General features: G+C 45.8%; 1 protein-coding gene across 1 annotated transcript; it reads right to left on the bottom strand.

Annotated features, from left to right (window-relative positions):
• Positions 1-687: 687 nt before the first annotated feature.
• LOC118218205 (coiled-coil domain-containing protein 6-like) lies at positions 688-17,044 on the bottom strand. The gene is given in 11 exon segments (XM_035400703.1): positions 688-3,756; positions 3,758-3,858; positions 5,656-5,777; positions 6,829-6,929; positions 7,320-7,476; positions 8,334-8,494; positions 10,254-10,357; positions 10,674-10,802; positions 11,551-11,700; positions 15,425-15,716; positions 16,971-17,044. Coding segments are annotated over 11 exon segments (1,458 nt in total). The 5' UTR covers positions 17,030-17,044; the 3' UTR covers positions 688-3,674.
• Between the last annotated feature and the right edge of the window lie 357 nt (positions 17,045-17,401).

The following is a 17,401-nucleotide window of genomic DNA, read 5'->3' as shown; positions in this document are numbered from 1 at the left end:
GTGAAGGTGTCACAGTAGGTGCCGAGCCCCGTGAACAAAATAAACCCGTCTACTTTGCCGTCCTTTGGTTCTATTTAAAAACCCGATGCTTCACAGCTTGCTTTTAATTCAGCCAATCAGAATACTTGTTGGGAATATTTCTAATTACTTAGCAGCAGAAAACCACCGCATAAAGGAAAAAATGTATAATATGCTGCGCCCATATAATACCGTCCGACACAAATAACTGCCCAAACATGGGAAGATTGGGGGGGGGGGGGGGGGGGGGGGGCAGGAGCTTCTGCCTCGTTTCCCACAGGTTAAAGGGAATACATTTGGGTCAGGTCACACATACCCCCACACCGATGGCCCTGAAACTCAACAGGCCACCCTCATACGCGGGACAGCGCCGGGCTCATTACCGCTCAGCGCGTTACAGTAAGGCAGGCATTACCGCCATTGCGGCCATGCAGGAATTACAGCATCTTACCGCCATCACTGATCAGGAGTCTCACCAGTTCACTCACAAACTGGACAAGGCCAGTGCAGAGGAGTTCGGTTCGGCTTTGAAAATAACGCACCAAAATTCCAGGACCGTTTCTACAGAAAAAAGGCTCATGTCACATTTACAGCAGATCAGGCGGCTAGACAGAAAAACACGCTGAAGCAGTTCACTAAAAAAAAAAAAACTTCTCAGACACCTTACAGTTCCCATCAAATATTTTAATAGATCTCCTTTGTGTACTTGGAATATGATTTAAATTAACCTTACATACTGTTACTTTAGTCTGTCCCAGGGTAATACAGAGGTCAGTTAAAAGAAAAGAAAATAATAAAAAAAATAAAATAAAAAAAACCTCTCATACCTTCAAAGAAAAGTGCTAGCAGAATGCCATATTTAGTGCTGGTGTAATATCCATGCATGAAAGGTGGGTGTTGGCACAATATTTCAAGGACTTTGTCTAACCCATTATATTGCTAAAACAAACAATACAATCCTTAGCGAGCCACATTTCATCCCCAGTCTTAACTTTTTTGTCGAGATGGAAACGAAGCTGTAACTTTCGTAGTACCAAAACAGAGCCGTTGCCATGAGAACGGCGCGACGGCGCTATGAGAGGCTTTCAACAGGAGAACACGAGCGGGAATCCAGTCGACCGCCGTCTTCGCAAAAAGTGTTTCGAGTGACAGTTTAACCCCTAAACTCAATTCAATTCCAATTTGAGGAAGGTCAATAATTAACAGCCTTCGCAACCAAAGTCTTCTAGGAACACAGATTAAGGCTTTCATCATTTGATGGGGGGGGAGGGGGGTAGATAATGTTTACATTTAGCCACACCACAGGGCGTTAAGGCTTGAAGGTGATAGTTCCGTTAATGGTAGCAGTAAAACATGAGCACACTTTACATTCATTTGTCAACAGTCTAAAATAAAGAAGCAAAAACACACCTCCAAAAAATCCTAAACCCAAAAACATCTCTCGCAAATGGGCTTGGTAAAATGTTGAAATGTAGGTCAACACCACAGATTGTCCCTGTGTTTTTTTTTTTTTTAAACGAGAAAATATTTCCTGAAATTGTGCATACTTACAACTCACACGTACAAGGGAAAGTAAAACAACAAGAAAACAAAAAAACCTGGAGTGAAAAGGTTGCCTTAGGAACAGAAATACAACTCAAACACATTCCGCACAGAAATCATAATTTCGCGACATTCTCTCACATTTATTTTCTCGGCCACACTAAACAAACAAAACCATCACAGGAAGGAAAAAGTAAAATCACAGACTCGTGTGTTTTTGAGCCTCAATATTATGCAGTTGTGTGTTATGTCCACTGATGGAAAGTTTTTTATTTTTTGTTTTGTTTTTTTTTTCTGAGGGCATACAGCGAGGTTAAATATCTGCACATATCTGGGCCATATCCATTTCTATTGCGGGATGTCCTTCCACCTGAAATACTGTGAAGTACAGCTGGAAGAAAATGCAAGTGCTTAAGGTCATCTGGATGATGATGATTATTATTATTATTTTTTTTTTTTTTACCCAGCTACAGAGACAGCTGATAGCACCATTGGTGCAAAATACTCAGTACGCTGGCTTGGACTAACATGGGGGAGATGAGAACTCAGAATTAACTCAACATTTTAGAATGTGACTATTTTAAAATGACTTTGGTTTTTTTAATTATTTTTTTACAAAGCTTAAAATATATATATTTGCTCTAATGCCATACTGGTACGATCTCTAGTGCTATTATTGCAAGGTGCAAGCCGATTCCCTAGCAGTATTTAAAGGGGGGGGGATTATAATTTATACTAAAGTCACAGTGGTATAGCCATAAAGAGATGCTTGGAATCCCTTGAAAGTCAATGCCAGAGCCTCAAGAGGAGTGCTGCTTAATGCCGTGACAGAAACACTCCATCAGAACCTCCGTTAGCCTTTTAAAGTGAATCAAAATGCCGGGAGCAACGTTAAGCTCTTGGGTACCTACGCGCAGGGGGTGCCCGAGGGTGGTCCAGGCCACCAGCGAATGACTTGAACCCTCCCGTTAAAAGAGACGCCGTCCTTTTACACTCCCAGCCACTTAACGGTTCCGTAGAACAGGTAAGCGGAACATCACGTTTTTTTATTTTTTTTTATTTTTTTTTACAAAAGAGCCGATTGGTCAGGCACTGAGCCAGTTTAGCGAGATGCTCCCGCAGGAGAGTGCGGTCTCTCCCGGGGCACTCCCTAAAGAAACACCCCTTCAGCTACACGCGTGTGATTTCTGCACAGCCATGCGTGGACCAGCGGCGGCTGAACCGACAGCACTTGCGCTTTCAGATCTTCGAAAGCGATGACGACACCGCAGCGACGCGACGCCGTGGACCGTGCGCCGAACGCGAAGCTCGGAAAACTGAAAACTTAAGACGGACCATATTTACGCGGTCTCTCAGAAGCTGAAACTAAGCGTCGGAGTAAGTTCACCAACCGATTATCAAGATGGAACTGCATACGCTTCCTTTTGTTCGCCGGTACCATTCGAGTGAAGCCCATTTACTGACCGGAGAAAGGCTGTAGTGACACTGCAGGTAGTGGGAGGAAATGGTACACTTGAATTGTTCAAACCGGCGTTGGTAGTTCTGTGGCGTGCCAGCGTTCATCCAATCACGTGATGCCAGGTGAGCAGCGCTGGAAAGCTCCGGGCTCACCTGTGCAGGTGCGACTCGCACCGCGCTGGAGAAGGGAGGAGCCCGGTTCCCTTTTTCAAAAACCAAAAACTCGCAGTCGTCCCAAAACCGAGCGTGACATCATCACACAATATCGTTTCCTTCACAGACAAATCTCTGTAATATCATTTTTGTTTTGGTGGCAAATGCTTCAAACCAATAAAAGAAAAAAACAAATACAAAAAAAAAACACAAAAAAAACAAAAACAGATTCAACAAGCACAGTTCCAGTACGCGCTGATGAGAAAACGCCGTTAATTATTATTATTCATTTTTTTCGTTTTTTCTTTTTTTTTTTTTTTAAAGTGTCGTAGGGCCACAACACTGGCTGCATTCTAAACAAACATCTACAACACACTTAACAGCTAAGCCTACACAAGCTCAGTGCTGGTAAAGTCAACACCAGACAGGGAGGAGGAAGCCTTTGGCTTTGGGGGCCGCGCCCCGGTGAACCCGCTAGCTGGCGACGAGGCCGCGCGCATGCTCTACGGCTGCGAGGACTGGGACTGCAGGGGGGGCGTGTTCTGGGCGGAAGAGGACAGGACCATGGGCTGCGCGGGCGGGGGGGGGCGGGGGCGGGGGCTGAGCCATCGACTGCGTGTTGGGGGAGGGCGGAGGCGTGGGACGTTTGAACTTGTCGGGGCTGTTGCTTCTTCTCGGAGAAGGCCTCTGTGGAAAAAGGAGGGGGGGGGAAAGAAAAGAGGCGAAGGTCAAAGGTCATCGCCTCCATCAAAACAGAAACAGCATTTTAGACAAAGTAACAGGCGAGCCCCATGATGATGTCAACGGTTTCAAAGGGCAGGACGGCAGACTTTCACAGAACGCACAACTGAATACTCGGTAATTCAAACATTAAACATCATTACTCCCTTTAATGAGGCTGCAGACAAAACCATTTTGAATGTTTTGTAGCAGGAGTTAGCGACAGACACTGCAGTTCTGCAGCAAGGCTGTGAGATATTTCAAACCCAAAAAACAACTGCAGACCATCTACCGCTGCTTTGATGACTGACTGGAGGCAGGAGTGTAACCGGCCTGACGGACATCTTGGACAAAACGGGTTCTGGTCTCTTAACGTAACACGGGAAAAACGGAACGGCAATTACAGAACACAAACACACTGAATCCCATCGTGCAAAGGAATCAAATACACTGTTTTTTCAATGGAAAAATGAAGGATTGACAAATTAAATCCAGGCCTACATCTTATTCATCAATGAAACAGGGACCACTGGTGAAATAGAAACCAAGTGCCCTACGTTTGTCTAACGGTTTCCAACCGAGTGTTCTGGAAATCTCAGGAGGCCCCAAGAAACCATGTTGAGGAAGATGTTGGGACTCACAACGAGAACCCTCTCCTTTTAAAGAAAGCTATCTGCTTTCGTTTAAGTCAACACAGTTAATGAGACGGGCTTCACACGGACCCAGTACATAGGTTAACAGTTCATTCTGAATCACCTCGGTCGAGAGGTCTTGGCTTCTCACCGAAGTCCGAGCAAAATCATCAGGCACTAATCTGAGAGAGGAGTTATTCAGCTTACCGACTCGCCTGCTCTCAAAATGTCACACAGGTCAGATTTTCTGCCTCGTCATTTTTCCATCCAGATATAACACTCTGCTAACCCAAACCTACATACTTAGTCAAACAAAACCCTGACTCATTACTGAGAGACTCATGATAAGACTCAACTATGATAAGCTTTTAATGGCGTGCAATTTGAAGAGCTTATCTCACAAGGGTTCACAAAGTGAAAACAAATGGATACGGGGAAATACCAAAAAACACAGACACACACACACACACACATATATAAAACTCTTGATTAACATTCATCAATGCAGTGTTTCCAAAATTTATGCTAGTATTGTGGGTGCGTTTGTGTGTGTATATATATACCTTTAAAATAATTATACTTAAAATACTATTACAATAGTACATTACAGTATCATATTCATTACCCATTAACCTGGGCTGTAACCTTACTTAAAAGGTGACCACAAAATGCCTCATAGGGAAGTCATTGTACATCAGTAACACCCTCATAAAGCACTGATGCTCCACCCTTTCGACACTGGAGGCAGGGCCAGGCATGGGAGTTAGCTCTGGGGGCGTGGTTAAAAGACTCTGGAGGCGGGGCCAGGCATGGGCATTAGCTCTGAGGGTGTGGTTAAAAGACTCTGGAGGCGGGGCCAGGCATGGGCGTTAGCTCTGGGGGCGTGGTTAAAAGACTCTGGAGGCGGGGCCAGGCATGGGCATTAGCTCTGAGGGTGTGGTTAAAAGACTCTGGAGGCGGGGCTAGGCATGGGCGTTAGCTCTGAGGGTGTGGTTAAAAGACTCTGGAGGCGGGGCTAGACATGGGCGTTAGCTCTGAGGGTGTGGTTAAAAGACTCTGTAGGCGGGGCTAGGCATGAGTGTTAGCTCTGGGGGCGTGGTTAAAGGACTCTGGAGGCGGGGCCAGGACTTACCGCCACGCCGTGGGAGCCGCCCACGTGCACGTGCAGCCCGGGCGTGTTGTAGTACGACATGCCCGCTCTGGTCAGGGTGGCCGGGGGAGTGAAGCCCACCGTGTGACTGCCGTACGACAGGCCTGGGGGAGGAGGAGACAACCAATCAGAGTGTGTGTGTACAATACAACACCCAATCAGACTGTCTCTGTACAATACAACACCCAATCAGACTGTGTGTGTACAATACAACACCCAATCAGACTGTCCCTGTACAATACAACACCCAGTCAGACTGTGCCTGTACAATACAACACCCAATCAGACTGTGCCTGTACAACACCCAACTAGACTGTCCCTGCAGAATCCAACACCCAATCAGACAGTCCCTGTACAATACAACACCCAATCAGACTATCCCTGTACAATACAACACCCAATCAAACTGTCCCTGCAGAATCCAACAACCAATCAGCCCATCCTACGCCATTATTAATACTAATAATAATCATGGTACAATTGGGTGGCCCACAATTCAGTCTAAGACTGCCAGTCTGACATATAGAGCTCTCTATCGCTCTGCTCTCTCTCTCTCTCTCTCTCTCTCTGAATAAAGCAGGAAATGTGACAGGAGTGTGGCCCTGTACACAATACTGCTTCAGGGACACAGTGTGCCACCATCTTTTCCCCGTTTGCTTTGCAGTTCCCTTTCTTCCTTCCCAACATGCACCACGCTTTCCATCGAGCCGCCGCGCGCATCATTTCAAACGGGTCTCTATGGCAACACAACTTGGTTGTTGTTCTCCTCTGGCAGTTTAAAATCAATCAATCAAGTTTTATTTACACTACGCATTTTTACCAAGGACTTGTCACAACATGCTTTCCAGTTCACCCTGGCCTAAACTGCAAAGCATGCTGTGACAAGTCCTTCTTAAAATGCGCTAAATAAAGAAAATTTGATTGTTTTGATCGATTGGAAATTACCTCAGAGAATTACATTAATAACGCTTCTGCAATCATTCTGAAACGAGTAAAAACACAACCTTGGCCTGATTACAGCTGAGGGAAAGAACTGGGTTTCATAATCACTGTTAAGCCTTAAGCTCCCCGTTCTCACACCACACTGCCATTAAGGGCTCGGTACGTTTTAAATGCCCAGGAATGAGCAGGTAGGTACCTGGCGCGGATACGTACCGGGTGAGATCGGCCTGCTGGAGCTGGGGGAGGGCGTATACGGGATGGGGCTGGACACAGTGCGGGGGCGAAGACCTTGTGCAGACATCTCATTAAAATACCTGTTCAACAGAAGGTCACGCTCAGTTTAAATTAACGTTTTTACATTTTAAAATATGCATATACATTTTAATTAACCCATTTAGAGATTTATATAAATGCATTTAATTTACTTAAAAAAAAAATTTTTTTTTTACACATTCTAAGTCAGTGTTAGAACTCCGCTGCTTTCAGTCACCAGCAGTGATTGTTACATCATCAGCATTAGAATGTTCAGTAGAGAACATTCTAATCACGCATTTATGACCTCACACCACAGAGTGTTAAGGTTAAGCTAGGCCGTGTCACAGAGGGCCTGGGTTTAAGGGCCAGTGGAGGGCCAGCGTTAGCAGCGTGGAGGCGCGTCGGCGGGTTGGCGGCCCGGCGGCTCTGGCGGTCCCGGCGGCTCTGACCTCTCGTCGTCCATCTCCAGGCTGGACTCGCTCTCGGACAGCTGGCGGCACAGCGCCTCCCTGCGCTCCATCTCCCGCTGGAGCTTCCTCTGCAGCCGGACGTTCTCCTCCCGCATGTGCCGCTCCTCCTCGATGTACTGCGCCCGCTTCTCCGTGTCTGAGGGGAGAACGCGCAGCCGCGTGGGCAACGGGCAATAAGGGGACATGCAGGTCTGGTGCTGTTACTGTAGGTAAGATGCATTATGGGATCTGCTGGTATGATGCTGTTATTGTGGGTAACATGCAAAATAGGGACCTTATACTGTTTGCAGCTGCCATTGGATGGGCTTCCAACGTATACCTGTGGCAATACTGCCCTCTAGTGGCTATATAAATTTCCAAAAAGCAGAAGAATAATGATTTGTCCTTTGCAAACTTAAGTTTGAGACTGTTTCTTACACTTTTGGCATATAGGAGTCAATAGACAAATTAAAATGCGCAAGGCTGTGTTTCCAAATGGGCTCTCATCAGAACATTAACACTGGCAGCAATACCACAGGGCCACTGTAAGCAGTGGTCAAACGGGGATCAAACTTTCAACAAACTTCCATTAACACGACTGAAGTAGAGAAAGCGAACTGGGGTCATTTTCTACAGGCTCAGGTCCCTGCAAAATAAAATAACCTGCTTCCTATTACGCATCAGGTTGTGAATACTATGTAGCATGAGGACCTGGTAGGTTGACTAATCAAGCTATTATTGGGACATTAGCATTGATAATGTAAAATGAGGGCACCTAGAGGACTGACTAATCCAGCTCTTATGGGTTAGTAAGTGCTTGACTGCAAATGGTTGTGCCAGTACCCTGGGAGCTCAGGTACAGCACCTCAGTGGGTAGAGCGTTTGTGGGTGGAGCCTTTGTGGGAGGGGCGTTTGGGGGTGGAGCCTTTGTGGGAGGGGCGTTTGTGGGTGGAGCATTTGTGGGAGGGGCATTTGGGGGTGGAGCCTTTGTGGGAGGGGCCAATCAGCACTCACGTTGCAGCTCGGTGATTCGCAGGTTCTTCTTCAGGCGCTCCACCTCGTTCTTCAGGAAGCGGATGTGCCGCATCATGTTCTCCGGGGAATCGATCTCCATGGAGATATCCCTGGGAGACGGAGGGGCGGATAGGGGCTGGTCCAGCTTCTCCTGCAGAATTCTGCATTTTCAACAGGAGACACGCGTGTTAAGTGTGTCACAATACAGTCTAATCAAAAACAAAAAATTAAAAAAAACCCCACATGGATTAAACTACCCTGGCAGTTCCTTGTTTCTAGTTATGTTCCCTTGGAAAGTTTGATCAGAAAATCCCCTTGCATTTTACTTATGTGCGATACAGGAACTTGCTGGTGTAGATTTACAGAACAGGCTAAACACTGAAAGTCTGTTGTGGTCATGAATTGAACATCACAGGAACTGAATGTTCTGAGATTCACTGTCCTGGGAAATTTTTAGAAAGTTGTACCAGAATTTTTTTTTGTTGCCATTTAATTAAACTAATCCATTATTTTTTTCCAGTGTCAAAAGACAGTCCAAATAAGACTGCACATTTTAGATTTTTTTATCTGGAAGCAGAAAAATTAATTGATTTTTGTTTGACAGCATCTGAAAACCAATCGCATACCACAAGGGCATGCTCCTGGTCCTGGTGTGCTGGAGGAGCACAAATATCGACGTGCAGAAGTACTGCAGGCACCTAAACTTGGTCAGATCGTCCTGCTGGATTATACTGAAGGAGGGTGTGGGTCAGATGGTCATGCTGGATTAGGATGAATGAGGGTGTGGGTCAGATGGTCATGCTGGATTAGGCTGGATGAGGGTGTGGGTCAGATGGTCATGCTGGATTAGACTGGATGAGGGTGTGGGTCAGATGGTCATGCTGGGTTAGACTGAATGAGGGTGTGGGTCAGATGGTCATGCTGGATTAGGATGAATGAGGGTGTGGGTCAGATGGTCATGCTGGATTAGGCTGGATGAGGGTGTGGGTCAGATGGTCATGCTGGATTAGACTGGATGAGGGTGTGGGTCAGATGGTCATGCTGGATTATACTGAAGGAGGGTGTGGGTCAGATGGTCATGCTGGATTAGGCTGGATGAGGGTGTGGGTCAGTGGTCATGCTGGATTAGGCTGAATGAGGGTGTCGGTCAGATGGCCATGCTGGGTTAGACAGAATGAGGGTGTGGGTCAGATGGTCATGCTGGATTAGACAGAATGAGGGTGTGGGTCAGATGGTCATGCTGGATTAGGCTGAATGAGGGTGTGGGTCAGATGGTCATGCTGGATTAGACAGAATGAGGGTGTGGGTCAGATGGTCATGCTGTATTAGGCTGAATGAGGGTGTGGGTCAGATGGTCATGCTGGATTAGGATGAATGAGGGTGTGGGTCAGATGGTCATGCTGGATTAGGCTGAATGAGGGTGTGGGTCAGATGGTCATGCTGGATTAGGCAGAATAAGGGTGTGGGTCAGATGGTCATGCTGGATTAGGCTGAATGAGGGTGTGTCTCAGATGGTCATGCTGGATTAGACTGGATGAGGGTATGGGTCAGATGGTCATGCTGGATTAGGCTGAATGAGGGTGTGGGTCAGATGGTCATGCTGGATTAGGCTGAATGAGGGTGTGGGTCAGATGGTCATGCTGGATTAGGATGAATGAGGGTGTGGGTCAGATGGTCATGCTGGATTAGACTGGATGAGGGTGTGGGTCAGATGGTCATGCTGGATTAGACTGGATGAGGGTGTGGGTCAGATGGTCATGCTGGATTAGGCTGAATGAGAGTGTGGGTCAGATGGTCATGCTGGATTAGGCTGAATGAGGGTGTGGGTCAGATGGTCATGCTGGATTAGGCTGAATGAGAGTGTGGGTAATCCGGGAGGTTGTTTCAGCGGTAGGCGGTGCAGCCGCACTCTTCACTGACCTCTTCTCCGCCTCCAGCTTGTCCATCCTCTTCCACAGCCGATTGACCAGGGCTTCCTGCTCCTGCTCCAGCGTGTTCTCAAGGTCAATTTTCTCACGCCTCAGCTGGAAAAACATGGCACAGATAACGGTAAACAGAAGTAATTCTCAGTAAAACAGCCACAGACTGCTCATTTTTGGGGGGCTTTGAGATCACAGCTAGGGAACCTCTGTCCCGCAGGGTAAACATGGTTGGCCTGTCCCGAGTTTGGCCCTTGTCTGGAATGGCTATCGCTGACGTTCCCTGTCCCGTGTACCCGTCTCTGGCACACCGCCACCTGCGTCCCCAAAATGCCAGACTGAGATCATGTGACCCTACCGCAAGAGAGTCATGTGATCACCGGCACAGCCCGCCGACCTGACAGAGGTCATGTGACCCTACCTGCTCCAGGGTCAGCTGCTTGGAGATGGTGTCGTTCTCCAGCTTCTTGATCTTCTTCATCAGCTTGTTGACCTGGAACTCCTGCTCCTGCTCCAGGTGCTGCTCCAGCTCCGCCTTTTCATGCTGCAGCTGGGGGGGTGGAGCCAGGGGCACAGACACACAGTTAATAACCACACACTCAAAGACCAGCTCCGCCTTTGCCTGCTACAGCTGGGGGGTGGGGGGGGCAGAAAGGGGTGGAGCCAGGGGCACAGACACACAGTTAATAACAACACACTCAAACATTGTATCGTCATCATCAGCTGTTTTCTAGATGGAGCAATTCCAAATCTATGAAAGCGATATTCTCTAGCTTTTACAAAACACTAACAGTGTAAATAATTAACAAATAATACATATGGCTATACCGCTCATAGATGCATGTATTGGTCCAATGGTCATTTTGGGAGATTTTCAATATTTATGTTACGTAGCTGATTTTTAATAATCGCCAAGATTAATAATTCCTTCAGTGTCTTCTTCACGGTCAGAAATATGTAAGATTTTCCACGCATTGCGTAAGCCCAAACTAATTTTCAAAGAACAAATTATGTTCAAGAAAAGATTGTTCACATCACAATAAATATGACCTATTTCAAAAGGGCTCCACAACCTTGGGCAAATTTCAAGTTAATAATCGACGGAAAGCACACTGATATTTCACAGAGGATGTCATTTCCTGTACATGGTCCGTCATCCAAGCGCAGTGGGGGACAATACAGTGATCCATGTTCCAGCGGGAACACAAACACTTCTCTCCCATACCCCTCCCGCTCCCCACCTTACCCAGCGCCGCATGTAAAAACACATTGCCAGACAGCAGTCAGGTGACTCTTACTTGCATAAGTTTGCGCGAGAGCTCATTGGTGAGGAACTCCTCTTCTTTCTCGTAGTTGACAGCGAGCGTCTCCTTCTCCTTCTGCAGGGCCTGGATCTTCTTGAACAGCGTGTTGCTGATGAACTCCTCCTCTTGCTCTGCCCTGGCTTGCTGCAGATCAAAAGGCAAATGTCAGAGCGACGTGGGGCGCGAAAGCCCTCCTTTACAGTGTTCGTCTACGCCGTCTCCTGAGCGCGTGACATCATCACAGCACAGCTCCGCTCACGGCAGTCTGGTTCCCATGCGACGCACGGATTAAAGAAGCCGGCCATTAATGAAATGTTTCACTGACATTTTATGTAATCACAGCATTAGCTTTCATCTTAACATCTTTTCATTTTCCCCAAACCATCAAGTCTGATAAATTTTGATTTTAATGAGTTTCTCGTGCTCGTTAATAAAACGCATCTTGGCCAGTTGAGTAGAAGGTGGAATCCAAAAAGCCTGTTCTTAAAGACTGCATTTCTTAAAGACTACATTTCTGAAAGACTGCGGTTCTTAAAGGCTGTGTGTAATCACTGTTTTCTTGCGTTTGAAGTGGTCATTGGACCACAGGTTAAAGATGTGCGCTTGCTCATTTCAAACGCATAAAAACGGGAAATGACACTGCGGTGCACAGCATGTCCTTTCTAAACACGAGCCGGCTGGCCAGCCCCGAGCGGCCGTTCGCTTTAAGGTTACTCCTGATCGTCAGCCCGCTAAACAATCGCAGCACAGATACGTTAAAATAGAAATGCCATATTAATTACACAACAAGCATGGCCTCAAAATGAGCACTACCCAATCGACCAGCAGGGGGCACTACAAGAACTCTGCTGCTTTCAGACTGAAAAAGCCCACTTTAAAACACCAGCTGAAAAAATAGGCTTAATATGGTAATACTGGTTTCCTTATGCATAATATGACCGGTTAAGTTGTTAAGTCACCCTCAGAAGTTCAGTGCCCATCTCACTTAAGGCTGCATGGACTTAAGACTGGACCTGTGCCAACATACTGGGTTTCAGGAGCATGGCCCAGATAAGGTCCAGCCTGCTTATAACAGCGAGATAACTGATCTATCAGCAACAGCACGTTCACCACCCAACAGCGCAGGACAGTGAGCGCAGACAATGAACAGCATAATAAAACTCACGGTGCCGCGTAAGCAGCCGCAGTGCGGGCCACGCGATCCGGACGAATATAGACGTTTCCCTTAAGGTCAAAGGCTAAGTACATTTATTTCTGTGCGAGCTAATTGGCAGGCGCAGGAAAGCACTGGCTCACAAACACATTCTGTGCAGGGAGCAGGGCAAAGGCAGGGCAATTAGGAACCCCTCACAGGCCCTCCCGGGCTCTGCACACACTCGGCAGCCGACTGGACGCTTTTATAACGCAGTTTCCCGTGTTCAGAGAAGGCCAGTGTCAAAATGAGGGCTCAGGTACATGTAGCAATGCGCTCAGAACCCACGTGCATTTGCAAATACTTCATATTTTGCGAACGGCACCAGGACGCAATCACACTTCTGTTCACCATGAGCATTAATCCAATGCAAATCCCAGCAACACAACCCACTCCAGTCCACATAGCCCAGTCCAGTCCACACAGCCCAGTCCACACAGCACAACCAATCAATGATCCACCGCTTACCACCCGGCCAGATGGTCTCAGGTGATTCGTGGTCTGACCCTGCCTCTTCCCCTGTCAACCTATCGCACTGCATGTCTCACCGAATAAATACCGTTAAGCATTACCTGACCAAGATCCACACAGGATCTGAAACTCTGCAGAATAAAGGTGCATACTGAGTTTCAGCGTGCAGGCTTTACTGAACTGCTCATGCTGCTTGCCCAGCCCAGCACCTGGTTTGATGTGTGTGTTTACTTCATCAGGACCAGCACATATACAGACTGCCATGACCTGGGGGGACAGCAGTAAAGGGGCTCTAAATAGGTCTCTTGGCACAGGCGGGGTTGGGTGTTGAACACTCATATGATACCACCTACTGACATTAACCCACATCAGAAAAAACAAGCAATTTGTCTTTGGTTCTAAAAAAACATTTTTCATGCAATTGCTATGCCCTTTCGCCCCCAGAAATTGCTTTCCCCATTAAGATAAACAATTATGAAAAGAGCACAAATTGTACAGGATCAGTTCACTGTGCACAGGCATGAATGTCTCTGTGCTTTAGCTGTTAAACACAGTGGAATTACCAATTTTGGGAAAAGCATTTCCTTTTTAAACTGGCAAGTTGCTGTAAGAGTGGCATTTGTCAAGTAGAACTGTGAAGTACTTTTAGAGTACTGGATATAACACAGGCTACTGTATGCATATCGAACAACTGCAGTAATTCATAGTTAAAAAAAAAAAAATCCCGCAGGCAGACACATCCAGTCAGCGAATTCCCTCCACAAAAACGGCAGTGTCCGCCAACAGTGAATTACGATCAGCTGACTGCGAGGACAGGATCATGCAGCCTTTGCATCGTGATCAAACAGAACGCAGTGAAGAGCGTATACAAACGTCAACACTTTCTAAAAATACAGAAAAGTATCCCGGTAGACCGACACCTCCAAAAATCTGCGCATTTTAACTATCCCTTCAGCTTGTCCCATTTTGTTACAGGACCATTTGACACACCAAAGATGTTGCATCTCTGCGTCATTGTCTGCGTCAGAACAATGGTGTTCCTGGTCAGACAGGAAGATCATATGAAACCTTTCATGCCCATATCTGAGCCAAGCATGCTGGCTGGCTAATATTGCTACTAACGTTACGCCAAGCATGCTGGCTGGCTAATATTGCTAGTAACGCAAGCAATCTACATTTCCACACGTCTTATCAAACTTATCCCGAATCAGGGGGAAAGTCGCTAATATTGGACGCATTACAACAAAGACATTTTATTGCACAACATCACCATAAACTAATTAAATGGCTCTTGTATGACAAACCAGACCCAATCCAACACCCAATCCACAGATAGCTAGGTAGCGAAATTAGCTAGGTCAGTAGCAGCAAGACAGGAGAGGGAAGTGGTCAGTATCTGGCTAGGTTAGTGCAGACCATTTACATTTTTCCTATCAGCTACATTAAGCCAGAATTATACTACGGTCATAACCCAGCAAATGGCAAAACAAATAATCTTGGCTCCTTAACGTCCCAGGCAGAACTGTATAGCAACACGCTATCTAACGGTCAACAAATACTAAACCACACTGCCACTGTGGCCAGCCATGGGCAAAAACATATTAAGGTGTTTGAAAAGAGAAAAAAATGGAATGCCACGAAAACCAACACGCCAAATATCTAGCTCACGTTATCTAGCTACTAGGCGTGCTAGCCCGTTAGCTAAACTAGACGTGCTTTCTCTCGGTATGAGTAGGGACCACCATGCTTCACCGATCTGGCTGGACTTAGCTTGCTAGCAAGCTGTTAGCTTGCTTTGCATGAGCAAGGCCTATAAAACGTTACTTAACTGGCAAGATAACTTGCATTTCTACCATAACGACCATTAGATAGATAGGCTTATACAGTGCTTAGCTCGGAAGTTGGTGTATAATAACTGACCATTTGTTTTGACTGGCTTTTTAAATGAGGAAATAATGAAACCACATAAGGTTAGCAGTGCTACGACCACCGACAGACATTAAGCTGACACGATAACGTTAGCTAGCCAGGTCTTTATTTTGCAAATCATATGTCGCTTTGTTAGCAAGCTAATAAGCAAACCACTTGGTTGCACAATGAAAATCACATTTATATATCGGTAAACTACTAACGTTAGGCAATTGTTTTGGACCCACATGACACAGCCTATCAATGCTAACGTTGGGCAGCTAGTAAGCTACTCACAATGGTGACGCTAGCTTTACGCAGATCCCGGTTCTCCTCCTGCAGCGCTTTGCACTTCAGTTTGAACGTTTCTAGCTCGATTTTTAGCACTTTGTTCTCTTGCTGCAGCGAGGCCAGTCGGTTCGTTAACTCCTCCAGTCGGAACGGGGAAATTACTATGCCCGGCTTGCTGGAAGCTGAAGAAGCCGTAGTCGACTGCGGGGCGGCTGTGGTGCTCCCTGCACCATCGGTATCACTTTCGCTTGCGCTGTCCGCCATCGTCGAACACTTGGAGGGCCAGCTATGGTTTGGGCTGTGGGGAGAGAAACGTGGAATGCCACACGGAGCGACCCCTCTTGCTAATCATTAGAAGGAACACTCCCACCAAAGAAGCAGCGTCACCATGTGACGAAAAAGGGAAATGCGTTTCGCAGGGTTTACCAACGGCGAGAAATTGACGATAAGCACCACTACACCACTAAATCATGGCGAAACACCCATGCAGTTCCATGAAAACCCCAAAAAGTTGGAAAACGTTTAAAGATATGCCGCTAACGCAAGGGCTACATATTTTATGAACACATCTGCGAAAACTACATAGACATACTGCATAATATAATACATCTGCTGTAACTTGCATACCTCACATTGTGTGGGTGTTGTCTGCATTGAGGATAATATCTAAGTGAAACCGATAAAACAAATGCATTGCTATAAACTGCGTATTATGCATTTTTATTCTGTTGCCGTTGTGCTTTGTTATAAGTACAACACATTTGGTTGTGCATAACCTAAAGCAACGATTAGATTATATTGATCTTATTAGTGATTGCATTTTAAAAGACATATTCATTGTGCACAAACCGTAAATATTTATTTGAAACCACATAATACATTTCTATTGGGCTATGATTCCATTGATATATGGATGAAATATGCTGTTAAAAAAATGGTCTTGTCAAAAGAGGGCTGTGTATAAAGACAGTGCATATAGCAATACTTTGATGTTAGAGGAATTAGTAATGTTAAGTGTCTCCATCGCTGTGCTTCTGGTTGGGCCTTGTACAATAAATTAATATAGTAGCATAAATATTTAATGTTGAAATATACCAACAAGGGCACACATTTCTCTTTAAGACTTTCCTAAATTATGCAGATAGTTATTACAGTGTATGGAGAAAGCTTGTTGCAAAACATGCCTGATGCATCAATGCAGTGTGTGCTTCTACAAATAAATGTTTGTGTGATTTTGTAACCCTTAGCAATAGTATGAAAATGGACATAAACCAGGTGCACACAGTGGACAGTAGACCATCTCTTAAGTAATGATACACCATGTCGCAGTTTTACACAAAATCAATGCCTTATTGAGGACATTTTCTATTTAAGTCTTCTTTCCGCTGGTCATTCAACGAGGTCTGCTTTACTGAAGAAGGGTACGTTTCACTTCCTCTAATGTCCGAAACATTTCTGAAAACATTTCTTGCACGTGCAAACTAATGTGAACACAGCATAAGATGGAGGGTAAATTGTGCAGCAGGTTGCACTGGGAAAAGTAGTTGCTTACCGACTCGTAGAGCGGAGCAGATGAAAGATATCATGAACACGCTGGCAGTGCTCAGACATCACGCGTGTGCGTGTGCAATATTATGCAAGGTCTCTATGGGAGTGGTCTGAGATCTAAGGAGCACGAATGGTTCCTCCGCTTGTCAAATATTGTGTTTTCAGCAGCATTTATGGAATATCATTACATTAGATTAAGCATAACTATGCATAAAAAAAATACTAAATAAAATTACCTTGAGTTACCGCTTTTTTTCCCTTCTTTTTTTAAAAAATTTGAACAGTTTCATGATGTTCACTTTGCTGGCTGTCCTTTGAGGTCAGTGTCATGCGAATCAGCTTTACCAGAAATGTTTGTGTGTTTGGGAAAACACAAACATGTTTTTCATTCATTTATTACATTCATTTTAGATTTAAAGTAAAAAAAAAAGTGAT

This window comes from Anguilla anguilla, chromosome 18 (assembly GCF_013347855.1).
Source record: "Anguilla anguilla isolate fAngAng1 chromosome 18, fAngAng1.pri, whole genome shotgun sequence".
NCBI lineage: Eukaryota > Metazoa > Chordata > Actinopteri > Anguilliformes > Anguillidae > Anguilla > Anguilla anguilla.
This window is presented reverse-complemented; position numbering and strand designations above follow the sequence as displayed.